Here is a 17,555-nt window from a genome sequence, read left to right on the forward strand (position 1 = left end):
CTGACAAGTTCAAATCAGAACTCTCAGTACTTAAAATGGTAAATTCAGAAAAAAAAACCTTACACAAAGCTGATCAAAAAATATAGGGCTAGGGCTGGGGATTTAGCTCAGTGGCATAAGCACCTGCCTTGCAAGCGGGCAGTCATGAGTCAATCCCTGGTACCGATTAAAAAAAAAACAGTACAAAAAAAAAAAAAAAAAATATATATATATAGGGCTGTGGATGTGGCTCAGTGGTAGGGTTCTTGCTTTGCATACATAAGGCAAGCACTACAAAAAATTAAAATAGCCAGGTATGGTGGAGTATACCTGTAGTCCCAGCACTTGGGAGACTGAGGCAGGAAGATCACCACAAGTTCAAGGCCAGCCTGGACTCCATAGTGAGATCAAGGCCAGTCAGGCAGGGCCGGGGATATAATTCAGCAGCACAGCACTTGCCTATCAGGCGCAAGGTCATGAGTTCAATCCCCAGTACCAAAAAAAAAAACCCCAGAAAACCAAACGAAATGCATGGCAAAACTCTGTCTCTAAAAAAAAATAGATCTATGTTACAGTGAAAGATATAGTGAAACTGTCTCAACCCCACCCACCCAAAAGTTTTTAAAATTTTTTTTAAAAGTACAATAAAAGACACATTGTAGGGGCTGGGGATTTAGCTTAGTGGCTTAAGCACCTGCCTGGCAAGTGCAAGGTCATGAGTTCAATTCCTAGCACCCCAAAAAAAAAAATGTTCTCAAAGACACATTCTTCTTGCCACTTTTGCAAACAGTTCTGGAAGTCATCCTTGATGTTTTCATAAGGTGTGATAAAAATACAAGGAATGCTGCTCCCAACTACCATCCAATGGAAAAACAGGCCTGTAAACACATTACAGTGTGCTTACCACCTTGTTTACCAGATCTGGCACTGTGTTACTTCTGGCTCTTTTCCAAAGTCAAAATAACTAGCAATGATGGATAATCTGGAAATCAGTGTAGAGAGTCCTCAAAAAAGTAGGACTGGTGGTTCCATTTGACCCAGCTATTCTTCTTGGTATCTTCCCCGAAGAATTAAAAACATTATACCACAGCAATATATGTGCATCAGTGTTCATAGCAGCACAATTTGTAATGCCTAGATCTTGGAAACAACCTAAATGCCCATCAACTGAGGAATGGATAAAAAAGATGTCCTTCTATACAATGGAGTACTATTCAGCCATAAAGAAGGACAGACTGGACTTGGACACCACCAAGACGTACTCAAGTAAAATCAGACATGCATGTGTAAACATCATATTGTCTCACTAGTATGAGAAGCTGTACAAAACTATGTATGTATGAATGTATGCATATATATATATATATATATATATATATATACACACACATACTATTAATTTCTCTGAGTTCACTGAAGAGAAAGGTTTATACTGATACTGTTCAGACAATTGAATGTAGATGTCTTATGCTCTGGGTGACTGATATATGGGGACAGCAATGGGCAATGTATGTACCATTGTTGCCCCGGTTGTTGTGAATTATTTCCCTCCTTAAAATAAGACAGATTTAGGAAAAAAAAAAAAAAAAAAAAAAAAAAGATGATTGCTAAGTGTGTTTGAAGATGAAATTTTGGTTTGGTTTGTTTTTGGAGAGAGTCTGTGTAGTTCAGATTGACCTTGAACTCACTATGTAGCCCAAACTGGCCTCGAACTTGCTGCAATCCTGCTTCAGCCTCTCAAGTGCTGGGACTACAAATGTGCACTACCACACCTAGCTCACATTCGCTTATTTTTGTATCACACCCTGTATAATGTTACCAGCATAAAATAGCTCAACCACAGAAAAACTGTTTATGGCTCACAATGCTCCCTTCCTGTACCATACCTGTACCCTAAATGCGGTCAGGAGTAGCTAAATGAACATGGAATGACTTTTTTTTTTTTGGAGATAGGGTCTCAGTACAGAATGACTGTACAAGCTCAAGCTCAAGCTCACAATCCTTCTGCCTCTCAAGCTCTCCAAGGCTGAGGTTACAGGTGTGCTGGTCCCAGTGATCATTTTTTTTCCAGTACTGGAGATTAAAGCTGGGGCAATCTACTACATCCCTGCCCCTTTCTTTGTTCATTCTGAGACAGGGTCTTGCTAAGTTGCCCTGGCAACACTTTTTTGTGACCTTCCTGCCTCAGCCTCCCTCAGTGCTGGAATTACAGGCCTGTGTGACCGCTTTCTGCTTAGGAGAACAATCCTCCCTACCTCCTCCCTAACAGTTCTTAAACCTGCAGGTAAAACCCCCTATATTCAGGAATCTATTCTCTAGCACAGGAGCTGCTATCAGTGTACTATCAGTGACAGGCCTGTTTAGTGTACATGTTCTCCCATCCTTGAAATTAGAAAGAACCAAGATAGTTTTATTCACCAGACAGTGTTCTGTGGTGTAGAAAGCACTTCCAAAAACAAAGATGGTACACCTAGAATAAAATAACACTTGGGCATATCACTGACCAAATTTAGAACTCCATCTTGGTGATTATTTCAAAGAACACCCTCCTCCCTTTTAAGGGTCTCACTATGTAGTTCAGGTTGGCCTTGAACTCACTACAAAGCCTTGACTGGCCTCCAGCTGGTGGTGATCCTACTGTTTTAGCCTCTTCAGTGCTTGGATTATAGGCATGTACCATCCGCTAGAAAACCCAATTTTAACTAACTATACTGGGTTCTTTTTTCATCAATCTTAAAAATAGTATATATACTGGAAAAATTAGTCCTTTCCTATAATAGCTAAATCTTGGAAACAACCCAAATGCCCATCAACTGAGGAATGGATAAAAAAGGATGTGGTATTTGTATACTAAAATACTACTCAGCCACAAAAACAATAAACTCAAAGCTTTTATAGGCAAATGGATGCAACTAGAAACCATAATCACATAAGTGAAATAAATCAGACTTGCATGTGTAAACACCATACTGTCTCACTAGTGTAAAAACCTGAAAGAGTAAATAAGATCCAAAAGTTATAACAGATATAGCAAAAGGGCAAGAAATTGCTCAAAGGGAAATTACATTGTTTGATCAGTCTTGCATGCTTGTATCTGGTAGCCTGAGCAATTACTTTGAGGATAATAATAAGCAATATAACAACCACTGTTAAATTCATATCATCTTGTTTTGAAATCCTATATTGCCACTGATTTTTGTTGTCGTCATTTTGCTTTTGTTGTTTTCTGTTTGCTTCTTGATTTTTTTCCCTTTAAAATTAAAAAAAAAAAAAAAAAAAACTAGTCCTTTCCACATTAACACTACACCATTCAACCCAGTCATGCCCACATACCCTACCCAGAAATGTGTGACTCTATAGGACACAGCACCACCATTCTCTAGCTCCCAGAGAATGTCAGCTCTATCAAGCAACCTGTACCCTTGCCTTGAGCTTTCTCATTCATAAAATATATAAAGTCTCACCCATCTCTACAATCCTGCAAGTCGAGAGACCACTTCCCCCAAAGATTCTTTCTAGCCTCTTTCAAGAGATTATCAGATAAAAAGAATAGGCTAGGGGCTGGGGATTTAGCTAAGCAACATAAGCGCCTGCCTTGCAAGCGCATGGTCGTGAGTTCGATCCCTAGTACCAATAAAAAAAAAAAGGAATAGGCTGATATTTCATCAGCTATCTTGCATACAACCCTGAAAATCCATCTGGAAAGCCACTATTAAAACAAGAAAGTAGCCTGTCCTACTCTCCTCAAAAAACCCAATACTCATACTAACTGCACATACCAAACATTCCCAGGTAATTACACAAATCCTGAGTCTGTAACCAAATAAATCTCCTATCCTCTTGTACTTACTAAATTAGACACAGGGGCCAGAGATAAGAATTACTTACATGGCCGGGGATTTAGCTCAGCAGCATAAGCGCCTGCCTTGGAAGCGCACGGTCGTGAGTTCAATCCCCGGGACCAATAAACAAACAAATAAAAAGAATTACTTACATGAAATACACACATCTCGAACTAAAGCTTCCAAAAAACTCGCATAATATAGTGACTTTTCATATTGTGTAATTTTATCTTTTAGTAACTTTCCAAACTCTGTGAAATCATCTCTTGAAGATGGATTCATAGCATCTATTCCATAAACTGTGTTATTAACACCTGCAGAAGAGAAGAAACACTGAAAATATTAGAAAGTGTTTTTTTTGAAGGTTTACAAACCAATTAACTATGTAAATAACACTATCACTTCATTCCAAAACAAGACTTTTAACCTGGCTACTGGACTCCTTGCACAGAATTTAGGGTATCTATGAATTTGAGAAAAAACATCTTGATTTTTTTCTAATCTGTGATTTACTATTTCCTTCACTTTTATTATAGGTAGTAGGCAACAACAGGTAACAAATTGCAACAGCACAGCAAAATGACTTATCAGCAGAGACTACACATACTTTCCTATCACATGACAGTTACTACAGATACTCCATCTCCTATTGTTCAGTCATATTACTTTCAAAATACATAGTATACTTGACACTGGATCCTACTGAATATATTCATTAAAAGCATGAATGGGCTGGGAGGACAGTTCAGTGGTACAGTGTTTGCCTAGCCTGCATGAGGCAGTAATTTAATGCCCAGCACCATATAACAGATAAACAGATAAACAGTTCTATGTCAAAAATTTGCCATTTTAGTGTTATATCTATTTCAATGTAACAAACTTCCTTTGTAAATAAAACTCTTAGGGTATTTCATTCATTATAAATGTCATATTACAAATATATGTGTGAAGGCCCAGGGATATAGCCCAGCAGCACAACATTTGCCTGGCAAGTGTGAGGTTGTGAGTTTGATTCCCAGTACCAAAAAAATAAAATAAAAACGTGTGTGTGTGTGTGTAAGTTAAGACAGTTTTACTCCTAACTTCTCTTAGTTCACTGAAAAACTGTGCTAAAACTGTTTGCTCAGTTATGTAAATATCTTGTACTCTAAGTAACTAACTTACAGGTAACAACAGGCAATGTATTAACTACATTTTTTTCTTTAAAATAACAATATTAGGGTTAGGTTTTATTGTTCTGTTTGATTTTATAATATCCAATGACATGGGCAGCTATTTCAAAGATAACAAGATACATTACGGATTTACATACATATATTCTGGATTTACTCTTATCTTGTGTGAGGTCCTTTATTGCATTCATTGTTGTTTTTATTGGTTCTGTTCTGTTTTGTTTGATTTTTACTATGTTTGAAGGTATCTGCAGCTATTTTGAAGACAGGGGCATTATGGTAACTATTGTTGATTTCCTATTGTTTTGAAGTCCTATGTCACACTAGTTTGTTTTGATTGGCTTTATTCTGTTTTATTTTGCTCAGTTTTATTCTCTTTAAAATAAAAATTTTAATTTTAAAAACAATATAAAAAGGTACAAACACCACAAACCTGTAAAATACAGAAAATAGAAAAATGAGTGATGGGCTGGGGATTTAGCCCAGTGGCATAAGCGCCTGCCTTGCAAGCACGCAGTCCTGAATTCCATCCCCGGTACTGATTTAAAAAAAAAAAAAAAACAAAACTGAGTGACAGAATCCCTAAAAAAAAAAAAAAAAAAAAAAAATTCAATATAATCACCATTGTTAAATTCCTATCATCTTATCTTGAATCCTGTATCACTATTGTTTTGGAGGGTTTTCTGTTGCTGTTGTGTTTTTATTTGGGGTTTTCTTCTCTTTAAAAAAATAAATAAATGTTACATTGTAAATCACCCATAGCATTCAAAAGGTGCCAAAGGCCACAAAAACAATGTTCCTATAACCAATGACTATGTGAATACTGTTGTTCTGTACTAGACTTTATGCATGTCACATAAATTCACCTCTTTGATAGGCATACTGGCAGCTTTCACCATCCTGCTCTTTAATTAGATGAGTACTTTTAGGACCTGCCAAACAACAAGCATCCACTGTCACTGGCAAGTCCTTACTTCCCTAAGGAAAGTGAATGATGACTAAGTCAGCCTCTTAATGCACTTTACAGAAGGGTGGCATGAAGGTCAGAATAGCTGCACCAACAGCGGTGAACCTATGGCACATGTGCCACAATGCACACAAACAGCTTTCTCTGTTGGTGTATGAGTTGTTTTTTCTAAACTAAAGTATTAGAGTTTAGCTGCAGTTGGCATTTTGCAGTAAGTGGGTTCTGAGTTGCCATCAATGAGCTAGACAGTTCTTGGTTGCAGATTTTAATTTCCAAGTTATTTAATTATTTGATGCTATCTTCTGAAAAATACCCAATAAGTAACAGCAGCAAATCTGGTTGAAGTAAAGGCTTTAACTATTTCTCTCTGCCATGTCTTTTATCCTACTCTGTGCCCTGGAACTCTTCCCCTGGAACACAACACTGCTTTTATCTCACCTGCAAACCACAGTTGCCAGCATAATGTTAGCCCTTAAAAGACCCGGGGCCCTTAGTGCTGGAAAAGACCACACAAAATGACCCTAATCACAAGAAGCCAAGGATGGATGCCTGACCTGCATCAGCATTCCACTCTTCTAGTCTTAGATTTAAGCCAACAGGTTAGCATTGCAGTTGGCTCAGAATTTAAATTTCAAAGCTACAAATCTTTGATTTCATCTCAACTTCATCCAGCCAATAAATATATTCTAGGCAACAGTGTTCCTTATTTGAAACCAATGACTACTTCTTTTAAAAATCTTCTGATATGCCAAACAATTATTCAAAACCATGTGTCTCATTCTACCTTAAGTAAATACAGACTACAACAGCTTTCTGATATCTAAATTAGATATGGTATCATGTTTCCTTTAAAGATGTTTTCTGAATTTCACAACTAAGACTTCCAGAGCTTTCACCTGGTACACCTCCAGCTTACCGAAAGTTTCTTTTGCTAATTCAAGGTCTGATTCTTCCTGTAATTTCTTTAGCCGAAGTTTATCTGCTAATTGTTCTTCTGGTGTTAGCACTTTAGGTTCTTCAGGTTCTTCTAACTAAAATAAAATGGAACAGAAGTATGAAGAGGGCTGGGATTATGATGGAATCAGCACATTTCTGGTCCTGGAGACTGAACTCCGGGACATACTGAGATACCTATCTACCCCCAATCTCTTTTTTTTCCAGACAGTTTCTGTAAGTTGCCCAACTGAAACTAGAACTATGATCCTCCTGCCTTATGCTCCCAAGTTTATAGGAATGTATCATAAGGCCTGGCTTATACTTTAAATATTCTTATTCTAACTGTACAGATAAAAAAACAGGCAGAGGGATTAAACAAGGCCTGGCTTACACTTTTTATATTCTTATCCTAACTGTACAGATAAAAAAAACAGGCAAAGGGATTAAACAATCCGTCCACAATAACAGAAGCTAACATACCTAATAATGCAACAGAAATGAAATATAAACCCAGCAAGATTGAGTTGGGTTCTTTTGTTTATTTTTAGTACTGGGGATTTAACCATTAAACGCTGAGCTATATTCCAGCTCTTTGTGTGTGTGTGTGTTTGGTTTTTTTTTTTTTTTTTTTTTTTTTTTTGGTCTTTTTTTTCCTTTTTATCGGTACCAGGGATCGAACTCACAACTGCCTGCTTGCAAGGCAGGCGCTTATGCCGCTGAGCTAAATCCCCAGCCCCTCCCTTTTTTTTTTTTTTTTTTGAGAAAGGGTCTTGCCAAGTTATCTAGACTGGCCTTGAGCTTGCAATTCTTCTGCTTCAAGCTCCCAAGCTCTGAGATTAAAGGCATGTGCTATCATACTTGGTTCTATATACTTTTTTAATAAGGAACTAAGCTTATAGGCAAAAGAAAAAGGAATCTCGCATACTACTACACAAAGACTATCGGGGACAACTTTCTGTGGCAATGAAATATATATCAAGTTTTTAAAAACTTTCATATGAGAGATGGAAATATAGCTCAGTAGTAGATTACTTACGTAGCATGACTAAAACCTTGAGTTTAAGCCCCAGGATGGAAAAAAAATTTATATTCTTTAATCAAGTAATTCTACTTCTAGATATTTATCTTAAGACACCTCAGATTTAAACACAAAGAAGTATAATTGCAGAAAAATTTAGAGACAACCTAAATGTCCAACAAAGAATAGTCTAATAAAGTCTGCCACATTCATCCAATAATACTATATAGACATTAACATGTTTCCACAAGCTTATCACTTTTATTAGTCTTTTCACTAGTGAAATTAATTAAAATCTAATTTGGTGCTTGAATCTGAATTATTACTGTCCAAATATAAAAACACTACTTATACCAATTAAAAATGTGTAACAAATTTATTTTATTAAATAGTTTATCAATAATTCTCTAAATTTTAACATGGAAATCTTACAAGCACCTCACTGCTTGTGTATATGGTATGTACTTACAACTGCTACACCACAAATTAAATGCATGTACCAACAATGGTCAAGCAGGCAGGATGACTGAATTCAAATCAGAGCTGCCCCAGCCGTCAAGACATATCACAACCCCATTATGAACATGTTATAAAACATGTCATTATTCAAAGCATCAGAAAAAGTTTCTCCCATATTTTTATGTATTATATTATACAATTATGAAAGTAGTTATAAAACTAGGATGTAGCTTTATGAAAGTGTTTGCCTAATGTTCAAGAAGCCTTGGGTTTGATCCTCAGCACCACGGTCAAAAAAGGGTAATTACGTAAAAAATGCAAAAGACACAATAATAAGAAAAAGTTTTCACTTATTTCCCTATCTCATTCCTCTGAGATGATAGTTATCACTTTAGTATCTCACTGTTACATAATTTCTACAACAATTGTGTACATAAGGAGAAACGACAATACCAGAGCAAAAGTAAAGGACAAGTATGTTCGTTAGCATTATTCATGGCTGTGCAGTTTGAAGATTTTGATTCAGAAATTTATTCTGAAATGCATCACATTTCTCAAGGAGGAAATGAAACAAAAAGGTCAATACGACAAGTTACATCTTTAACACTTTATAGAAACAAAAAGGAATTTTTAAAAATTTAACTATCTTAGTAAATCTGTACATCATTATATATTTCTTATACCAAAACTGAAAATAAACAGTGCATGGTGGTACACACCTATAGTTCCGAAACTCTAAACTGAAGCAGGACAATTGATAGTTCAAGGTCAGTCTAGGTTACATGGCAAAATCATGTCTCAAGAAAACAAACCAGGGTTAAGGGGAGTGGAATAGGAAAAAACAGAAGAATCAAAATATGTCACATTGAGCCAGGCATGGTGGCTCACGTCAACACTCGGGAAGCTGAGGTGGGAGGATCGTTGCGAGTTTGAGACCAGCCTGGGCTATAAAGTGAGCTCAAGGCCAGCCTGAACTGCATAGCGAGACCCCATCTCAAAAAAGACAAAAGAAAAAAGATATGTCAGATTGTCAGGGTAAGCTCAGTGGCCTAAGTGCCTGCCTGACAAGCGCAACGACACAAGTTCAATCCCTGGTACCAAAAAAAAAAAAAAAGATATATCAGGTCCAGGTACAAATTCCCTATGGCAAATGTTATTATGTATATTTAAAATGTACCAATAAAATTTTAAAAATTATTAAAAAGTACCTAAAATGTTTCAAATCAAAGAGGACCAAAAGAGGAGGCACTCTCTTATACTGTTGGCAAATGCACATTAGTATAATCCTAAATAAAAGGCAATTTGAAAACACAAGACTGTTTATGCGATTTACCCTTTACTCAGCAATGCCATATTTGGGGATTTATCTTTCAAATATGGATATATCTATTAGAAAGGACAATATGTGGCAGCATACATGTGTAATTGCAGCACTCTGGCAAGCTGAGGCAGAAGTACTGCAACTTCCATGCCAGCCTGGGAAATTCAGCAACTCCTTGTCTCAAAACAGTAAAAAGGAGTAGGGATGTAGCTCAGGGGTGAAGGTCTTGAATTCATCTACTGTATCCCCAACACTACCACCAAATGACAATTTATATACAGTTATTTGCTGAAGTATGAATCAAAGGAAGAACTGATGAAAAATCCAGCTAACCATCAATAGAGAACTGGTATGTAAATTATGGTAACACCTATGCAATACAGTATTATACAGCTATCAAAAGCAGTGAGGATGGGGCTGGGGATTTAGCTCAGTGGCATAAGCGCCTGCCTTGCAAGCAGGCAGTCGTGAGTTCGATCTCTGGTACCGATAAAAACGAAAAAGACCAAATAAATAAATAAATAAATAAATAAATAAATAAAGCAGTGAGGATCAACCACAAACTAATGAAATCAGTTTATTGGAGACTACCGGAAGCAGGTAAAATATAGGAATGGATGTCTGAAACACCCCTCCCCAGTTTTATTAAGTTATAACTGACTAACCACATATAGCTACAGTGTACAACATATTTTATATATGTATACATGTTGTGAAATCATTAAATCAAACTAATCAGTATATCCATCACCTCACATATTTTTGTATGAGAATATGCTCTCATATAAATGACACCTTTCTGAGTAATGGATGTTTTTATAGTTTTGATTTCTGAACATTTCTTATATTCAAAAGTAAATACATAAGGAAAAGACTTCAAACTGAAAACAAACCAGAAACAAATTTCTCTAAAATATATACCAAACAGGCCAGGCATGGTGGTGCACACCTGTAATCCTACCACTCAGAAGGCTGACGCAAGTTCAAGGCCAGCCTGGGCTATAAAGTGATTTGAAGGCCAGCCAGCACTGTGCAGTGAAACTCCATCTCAAAAAGACAGAAATAAAATAAAAATCAAGACAAAGCTGGGGATTTAGCTCAGTGGTGTAAGTACCTGCCCAGCCAGCGTGAGGTCGTGAATTAGATCCCATGTTAAAAAAAAAAAGTCAAAAATGACAGGGAAGGGCCAGGGATATAGCGCCACAGTATAAGAACCAGCCTGGCAAGCACAAGGTCGAGTTTGAGTCCCAGAAATCCCCCCCACAAAAGGGGGAAAATATTCAAATGATTTTAGGATCTAGGACTAAACCCTAGCTAGGGTTTTGCTCAGCAGCACAAGCACCTGCTTGACAAGCTCAAGGTCATGAGAGTTCAATCCCCAGTACCAAAAAATAAAATTGTGCTGGTAAATTACACAGCCTAAAAAGGATATATCCTATTGCAAAGGCATTCTAAACTTCATTTAGTAGCTTTATACAGTAGTAGTATTAGAATTGAAAAAAGCCAACAATTACGTATTTATTAGAAAACAGTAGTGTAGTCTACGGCCATACCACCCTGAACACGCCCAATCTCATCTGATCTCGGAAGCTAAGCAGGATTGGGCCTGGTTAGTACTTGGAAAGGAGAAAACAGTAGTGTAAAGTAAATATTGATATGAACTAGTGAATACACACGCGCGCACGCGCATGCAGTACTTATAGTAACTATACTGTTTCTAAATACCATTTTCATCTCAAAAGAACTCTATGAGTAGCTGATCCCAAGACTGAGGAAGAGCTTACCAGGTCAGCCTGATACTCACTGTATATGCTAGAAACAAAGAAGCCTTCAAAGACTAATGTTGTCAAAAAAGTGCAAACAGAAGTTCGGTATAAGGACTCATGTCTATAATCCCAGCACTAAGATGCTAAAATAGGAGGATCATGAGTCTGAGCCTGACCTGAGCAACTTAACCCCCAGCAAATTGCTCTCTTCCAATGAAAAAAAAATAGCAAGAGTGAGCCAGGGATGTAGCTCAGGGTCAAAGGCCTGGGATTCAATCATTACTGGGCGTCCCCCTGACCCCCGCCAAAAAAAAGAAGGAAAGAAAAATAAAAAGGAGGAACCCAGGAACCATCTTTATGGAATTCCTACTGCCCAATGTTGAAACCATCAGATAAATGTAGGTTTTAGCCAGGCATTCTGGCACAGATCTGTAATCCCAGCACTTGGGAAGCTGAAGTAGGAGAATCGTCACAAGCTCAAGGCTAGCCTGGGCTATATGAGTTTGAGGTCAGCATAAACTACATAGTGAGATCCTATCTTTTTTTTTTTTTTTTTTTTTTTGTCTTTTTCCTTTTTATCAGTACCAGGGATCGAACTCACGACTGCCTGCTTGCAAGGCAGGTGCTTAGGCCGCTGAGCTAAATGCTCAGCCCCTGTGAGATCCAAAAAAAAAAAAGGCTTGAAATGCCTACAAGATAACCAGCCTGTTCTTTTCAACAGGTAGGAGGGTAGCCCAGAATGGTACATAACTGAGATGACAGGAAGAATACATTCACTATTCAGAGACTTATGATATATTAACTAAATGCAACACATGGTCCTTGTTTGAACAAACCACACTTAAAAGGCATCTTGGGATAACTTACAAAAATGTATGAAACAACACAAGATCATGTAAAGAAAATCATTTTTCATTACTAGATTTGTTACTACCATCATATGAAAAACACCCTTTCTCGGGGGCTAGAGATTTAGCTCAGCAGCATAAGTGCCTGCCTTACAAGCAGGCAGTCATGAGTTCGATCCCTGGTACCGGTAAAAATGAAAAAAGACCAAAAAAAACCCCCACACTTTCTCAAAGATGCATGCTAAAATTAAGGTAAATTATATGCTTTTTATTAATATTTTACAAGGTAATAGGTAAACAAGTCTGGCAATATATTAGCAACTTAAATTTAGGTGATACAGTATTGTATTATGCTAATTTCTCTACTGTTATGTTTGAAAATTCCCATAATAAAAAGTAAAGATAAAAATAGTTTTCTATGACCAGATGTGGTAGCACAGGACTGTAATCCCAGCACTCAGGAGGCTGAAGCAGGAGGATTGCTGCAAGTTGGAGGCCAGCCTGGATATAAAGTGAGATTAAGCCCAGTACCGATAAAAAGGAAAAAGACAAAAAAAAAAAAGCAAGTGAGATTAAGGCCAGCCTAAATTGCACAATGAAACTGTCTTAAAAAGATACTATAAAAGAAAGGAAGGAAGGAAGGAACAAAGGAAGGTAGGAAGGGAGGGAGGAGTGGAGGAAGGGATGGAGGGAGAGATAGAGAGAGGAAGAAAAAAATGAACACTTCTTTTTCATTCCATTTGTACCCTGGAAATTCAAGACAATCATGATTACCAAGAACTACAGCTAATGACAAAAACCATTGGCTATAATCACTGTGCAAACATGAATATTCCCGAATGTTTGTGAAAACTTAAAACACATTCTAATACATAAAGCTTCTGCGTTTTATTTATGTAATAATCACAATCTGTTTTGGGATTCCCCTATCTTATAGTATCCATTTATAGTCTTCACTGTACCATGACTGATGTAAGACTTCTGTATATATTCACATTTTAGAAAATAAATAGTACTTACCCTCTTTTTAATTTCTTCTTGCCTTTTTTTCTGTTGCCGTTCTTTCTCTTTTATCTTCTCTGCTATTTTTTTCTTTTCTGAAATTTTTACTTCTGGAAGTAAAAAAAAATTTCATTCACAATTATACTACTTTCCAATTATACGTAATACTTGCCTGTTTATGGATGAGATAGATATAACTGAATATCCTAAGAGACCAAACCTTTCCCAACTTTCATATTCATATAGTAATGTCCTAGAAAGTAAGAATGGGAAAGCTCTAGGGTTCTAACTTTTTCTCTCTAATATGAATACTAGGATCCAAACATTTTCACAAACCACCTCCCACCTTCTTGAAAAAAGACCGAGATCATTTAACTATAATGTCACATTCTCTACTCACTCCTACTAACAATCAAAACCCCAGCACACAAACAGAAAAACAGCAGCTATTTAATCTAGAGAAGAGATTCAGATAAAAGAGAAGAAAACGAGAAGGGAAAAACGGTTTCAAAACACCAACATTTTCAACTTTGTGAGCATTTTGTAATTTAAGCACCAAATGCCTACCAATACATAAAACAAAAACAGAAGACTCGTGGCTTACCTGGTTTTACTTCTACTTCCTCTTTTTTTTCATCATCATCATCATCCCAGTTATCCTAAAGAAAAGAACCTTCATTAAAAATTCTTGCATGGGGGGCTGGGGATTTAGCTCAGCAGCATAAGTGCCTGCCTTACAGGCAGGCGGTTGTGAGTTCGATCCCTGGCAAAAAAAAAAATTCTTGCATGTTTGTTTTTCATTATGATCTTATCAACTTTGTCTAACGCCACAAAAATAAGCCTAATATTTTTTATATTTTAGTATTGTACTAATTAATAAATTAATGGAATTGACATTTTAATATTGTTCAACCCCCTAATTAAGAACTATCTTTTCATTTGTTTAAGTCTACTTTTATACCTTTGAGGAATGTTTTAAATAAAGTTTCTCTCTAAGTGATTTTATATATATATATCTATTTAGATTTTTTTATAACTATGTGATAACTTCCTAAATTTTTTTTCCTAAATTGTTTTTATAAATAGCGTTTTGGGGGAAGTTTCTTCCCTTACTAAATCTTCTGAGCCAGGTATGGTGGCACATGCTTGTAATCCCAGCACTCGGAATGCTAAAGCAGGAGGATCATCGTGAGTTCAAAGCCAACCAGGGCCACAAAGTGAATTCAAGGCCAGCCTGCACTACAAAGCGAGACTCTGTCTCAAAAAAACAAATGAACAAACAAACATCCTCTAATTTATTATTAGTGCATAGAAAAGCTATTGTATTTTGTATGTTAATTCTGTATCTTGCTACCTTCCTGAATTCATCACTTTTGTTCAAACTATCATTAATTATTCAGCATTTTTCTAAAACACAAAGGTTGAAAAAGTAATAAATAAATAAATTTAGGTCCTATCTTTTAAGATATTTCAATATACAGGTATTCCAAATTCTGAAAAAAAACAAATACTTCTGGCACCAACAATTTCAGACAAAGGACACTTAGTCTGCACCACAGTATCAGCTACAAACAAGACAGCTACTTTATCAGTTCTGCTTCCATATCTGCTTTCTCCTATCTAGTCACAAATTCTAAACCTGTTAAGTACAATGCTGAGCATCAGCAAAGAGAAGGGGCACACATGCCTTATTCCTCTATTAATGAAATGCCCCATATTACCCAAAGTCTTATGCTACACACTATACCACATTTATCAGTCATTTCTTTATTACCTTGAGATTCCTGCTAGTTTGAACATCTCACATGAACCCACCCACCACATTTTCTTTCAGAATATACAGTTTTGTCAATTTAGATCTCTATCTAAATTTATTTGGAGTTTTCTTCCTATGTATGATAAAAAGCATTGATCTCTTTTTGTTGTTGTTTTGTTTGCAGCAGTAACTAGGGACTTTGCAATGAGCTATAGCTTTTTTTTTTTTTAATTTTTCAGACAGCTAAGTGGCTAAACTGCCCAGGCCAGGTTTAAATTTGTGATCCTCCTACCTCAGCCTCAAGCAGCTGCAGTGACAGGTGTGTGTCATCACAGTGTGTATTAGGATTTAGGATTACAAACTGTGTTGCCACACCCAGCTAATTCTATACTTTCCAAATGGTTAGTCAGTTGCACAATATAATTCATTTTTTAAAAATTCCTCTTTGTGAAAGTTTTGTCCTTTGTTTCTCCTTTGTAGAAGAATATTTTTTGCCTATGATAAGTACTCTGAATACATTTTGGTTCACTCATAATAGTGATGTATTCACTCATAATACATAGTATATTAACTTTTGTTAGCCTCTATTTTTTGTTATAAAATTGTTTTATTTTTTTCATAGAAGTATATTTCAGCTCTTCTCTATTGATATCTCCTTGTATTACATTTTTTAAAAAATAAAAAAGAGATAAAAAAATCCTGCCTCTTGATTTACTGTACACTAAATTCTCCTGTGTACTTGGTCTACTTCCAGGCTCCTACCCCACCCCACTGTCCCGTTGTCTCTCCAAGTATGAGTGTCACTGTATTTTGATTAGAGGCTTCTCCTCTCCCCTCCCCTGGTCCTGGGGATGCTTCACCAGAGTTACACCCTAATGTTTTCATCTTGAGAAAGGGTCTCACAAAGATGCCCAGGCTAGCCTCAAATCTATGATCTTCTTGTCTCTGCCTCTGGAATAGATGGATGCAATTACTCTATGAACAACTATGTACAACTCTCCTTGGAAATTTTCAGATTTCTTAAATGTTTTCCTGACCATTCCGGCATGCTTATTTTTCATATGAACCTTTATATCAATTTATCTAATTCTATTTTAAAAAGCTTCTTCATTAGCAGTTAAAATATAAGACAACCAGGCCAAAACAAAAAGCCTTAAAAAGTCATTCAGAAGCTGAGCATGGTGGCTCCTGCCCATAATCCCAGCACTTTGGAGGCTGAGGCAGGAGGATTCTTGTGTGCTCGAGACCAGCCTGGATTACAAAGTGAGCTCAAGCAATCCTGAATTGCAAGTGAGATCCTGTCTCAAAAAGTCAAAAAAAAAAAAAAAAAACCAAACCAGAGTTGTTTTAAATGAAAAATTGAAAGAACTTTATACTTCTGATTTTACCAACTGTAAAATATATCCCATATTCTGTTTTGCCAGTGGTTCATTTATTACAAGCAATATTCCATACAACTCAACAACTGTTAATGAAATAAATATATAATACTTCAGCCCGGTGTTCAGTCAAGAGAGCTGATTAAACCTTAAGGATCCTTTCCCTAACCTAGGCAGGACACAATGAGGTAGGCCTCTATGCCTAACTCAACTGCTGAGCTAAATATACACTGACTGGGGCGGGGGAGACGGGCAGCCTGCACTGGGAATTGAACTCAGGATCTCATGCTTACCAGGCAGAAATTGCACCACTGAGCTATATCCCTGGTCCCTTAAATATAAACTGATTATCACATACAACTTTCTAAAAGGCTTCATACAATTCAAAAGATTTCATTTTACTAAGGATAGACACAACCCTGTATTTAAATAAGGTTTTAATCTACAGATGACCTGGACATCATCTCGGCAAGCATGAGGCACACTACAACATGCCACTTGAAGCTGAGTCATAGCATGACAGATGCCAAGCTAAGAGGCCTTGACACATTAGAAGAAAAGCCTGACTAATGTGCCACTATGACACCAAGCTTATGGCTTTATAGCGAAAGCGCTCATAAACCTCCATTAGTCTATGTATAAACTAAGCCTTTAATTCTCAATAGTTTTTAAGTAACTAAAGAAATTAAATAGCCAACACCGTATCCTGATTAAGGCTGCCATGAGGTCTGCAAAAGTGGGGGAGCATATAAAGATAGATTTTTGTTGGCACCGGAAATGAATAATCACTTCTCAGATGAAGTAGAGACAAGTAAATATATGAAAAAATGTTCAACATCACTATTCATTCCAGAATGCAAATTAAAACAATGTTGAGATTCCATCTCTTCCCCCAGAAAGAATGGCTATCATCAAGAAGTCAACTAATAACAAATGCTAGAGGAGCTGTGGGGAAAAAAGACTCCTTTTCCACTGTTTGTTTTTTTTTTTTTTTTTTTTTTGGTCTTTTTCCTTTTTTTTATCGGTACCGGGGATCGAACTCACGACTGCCTGCTTGTAAGGCAAGCGCTTATGCCGCTGAGCTAAATCCCCAGCCCCTCCTTTTCCACT

The 17,555-nt window shown here is 36.7% G+C and overlaps 1 protein-coding gene across 1 annotated transcript in view; it reads right to left on the reverse strand.

Moving 5' to 3' along the window:
* Positions 1-17,555, reverse strand: part of Eif3j (eukaryotic translation initiation factor 3 subunit J) — a 28,659-nt gene that overhangs the window by 2,683 nt on the left and 8,421 nt on the right. The window contains exons 3-6 of the mRNA XM_003475733.5: positions 13,915-13,969; positions 13,329-13,420; positions 6,877-6,991; positions 3,974-4,135 (exon numbers count right to left, since the gene is read on the reverse strand). Coding sequence (XP_003475781.1) covers positions 3,974-4,135; positions 6,877-6,991; positions 13,329-13,420; positions 13,915-13,969 — 424 coding nt within the window. The remainder of the gene's footprint in view (positions 1-3,973; positions 4,136-6,876; positions 6,992-13,328; positions 13,421-13,914; positions 13,970-17,555) is intronic.

This window comes from Cavia porcellus, unplaced genomic scaffold (assembly GCF_034190915.1).
Source record: "Cavia porcellus strain 051 isolate PalLab524CR breed Dunkin Hartley unplaced genomic scaffold, mCavPor4.1 scaffold_6, whole genome shotgun sequence".
Classification (NCBI taxonomy): domain Eukaryota; kingdom Metazoa; phylum Chordata; class Mammalia; order Rodentia; family Caviidae; genus Cavia; species Cavia porcellus.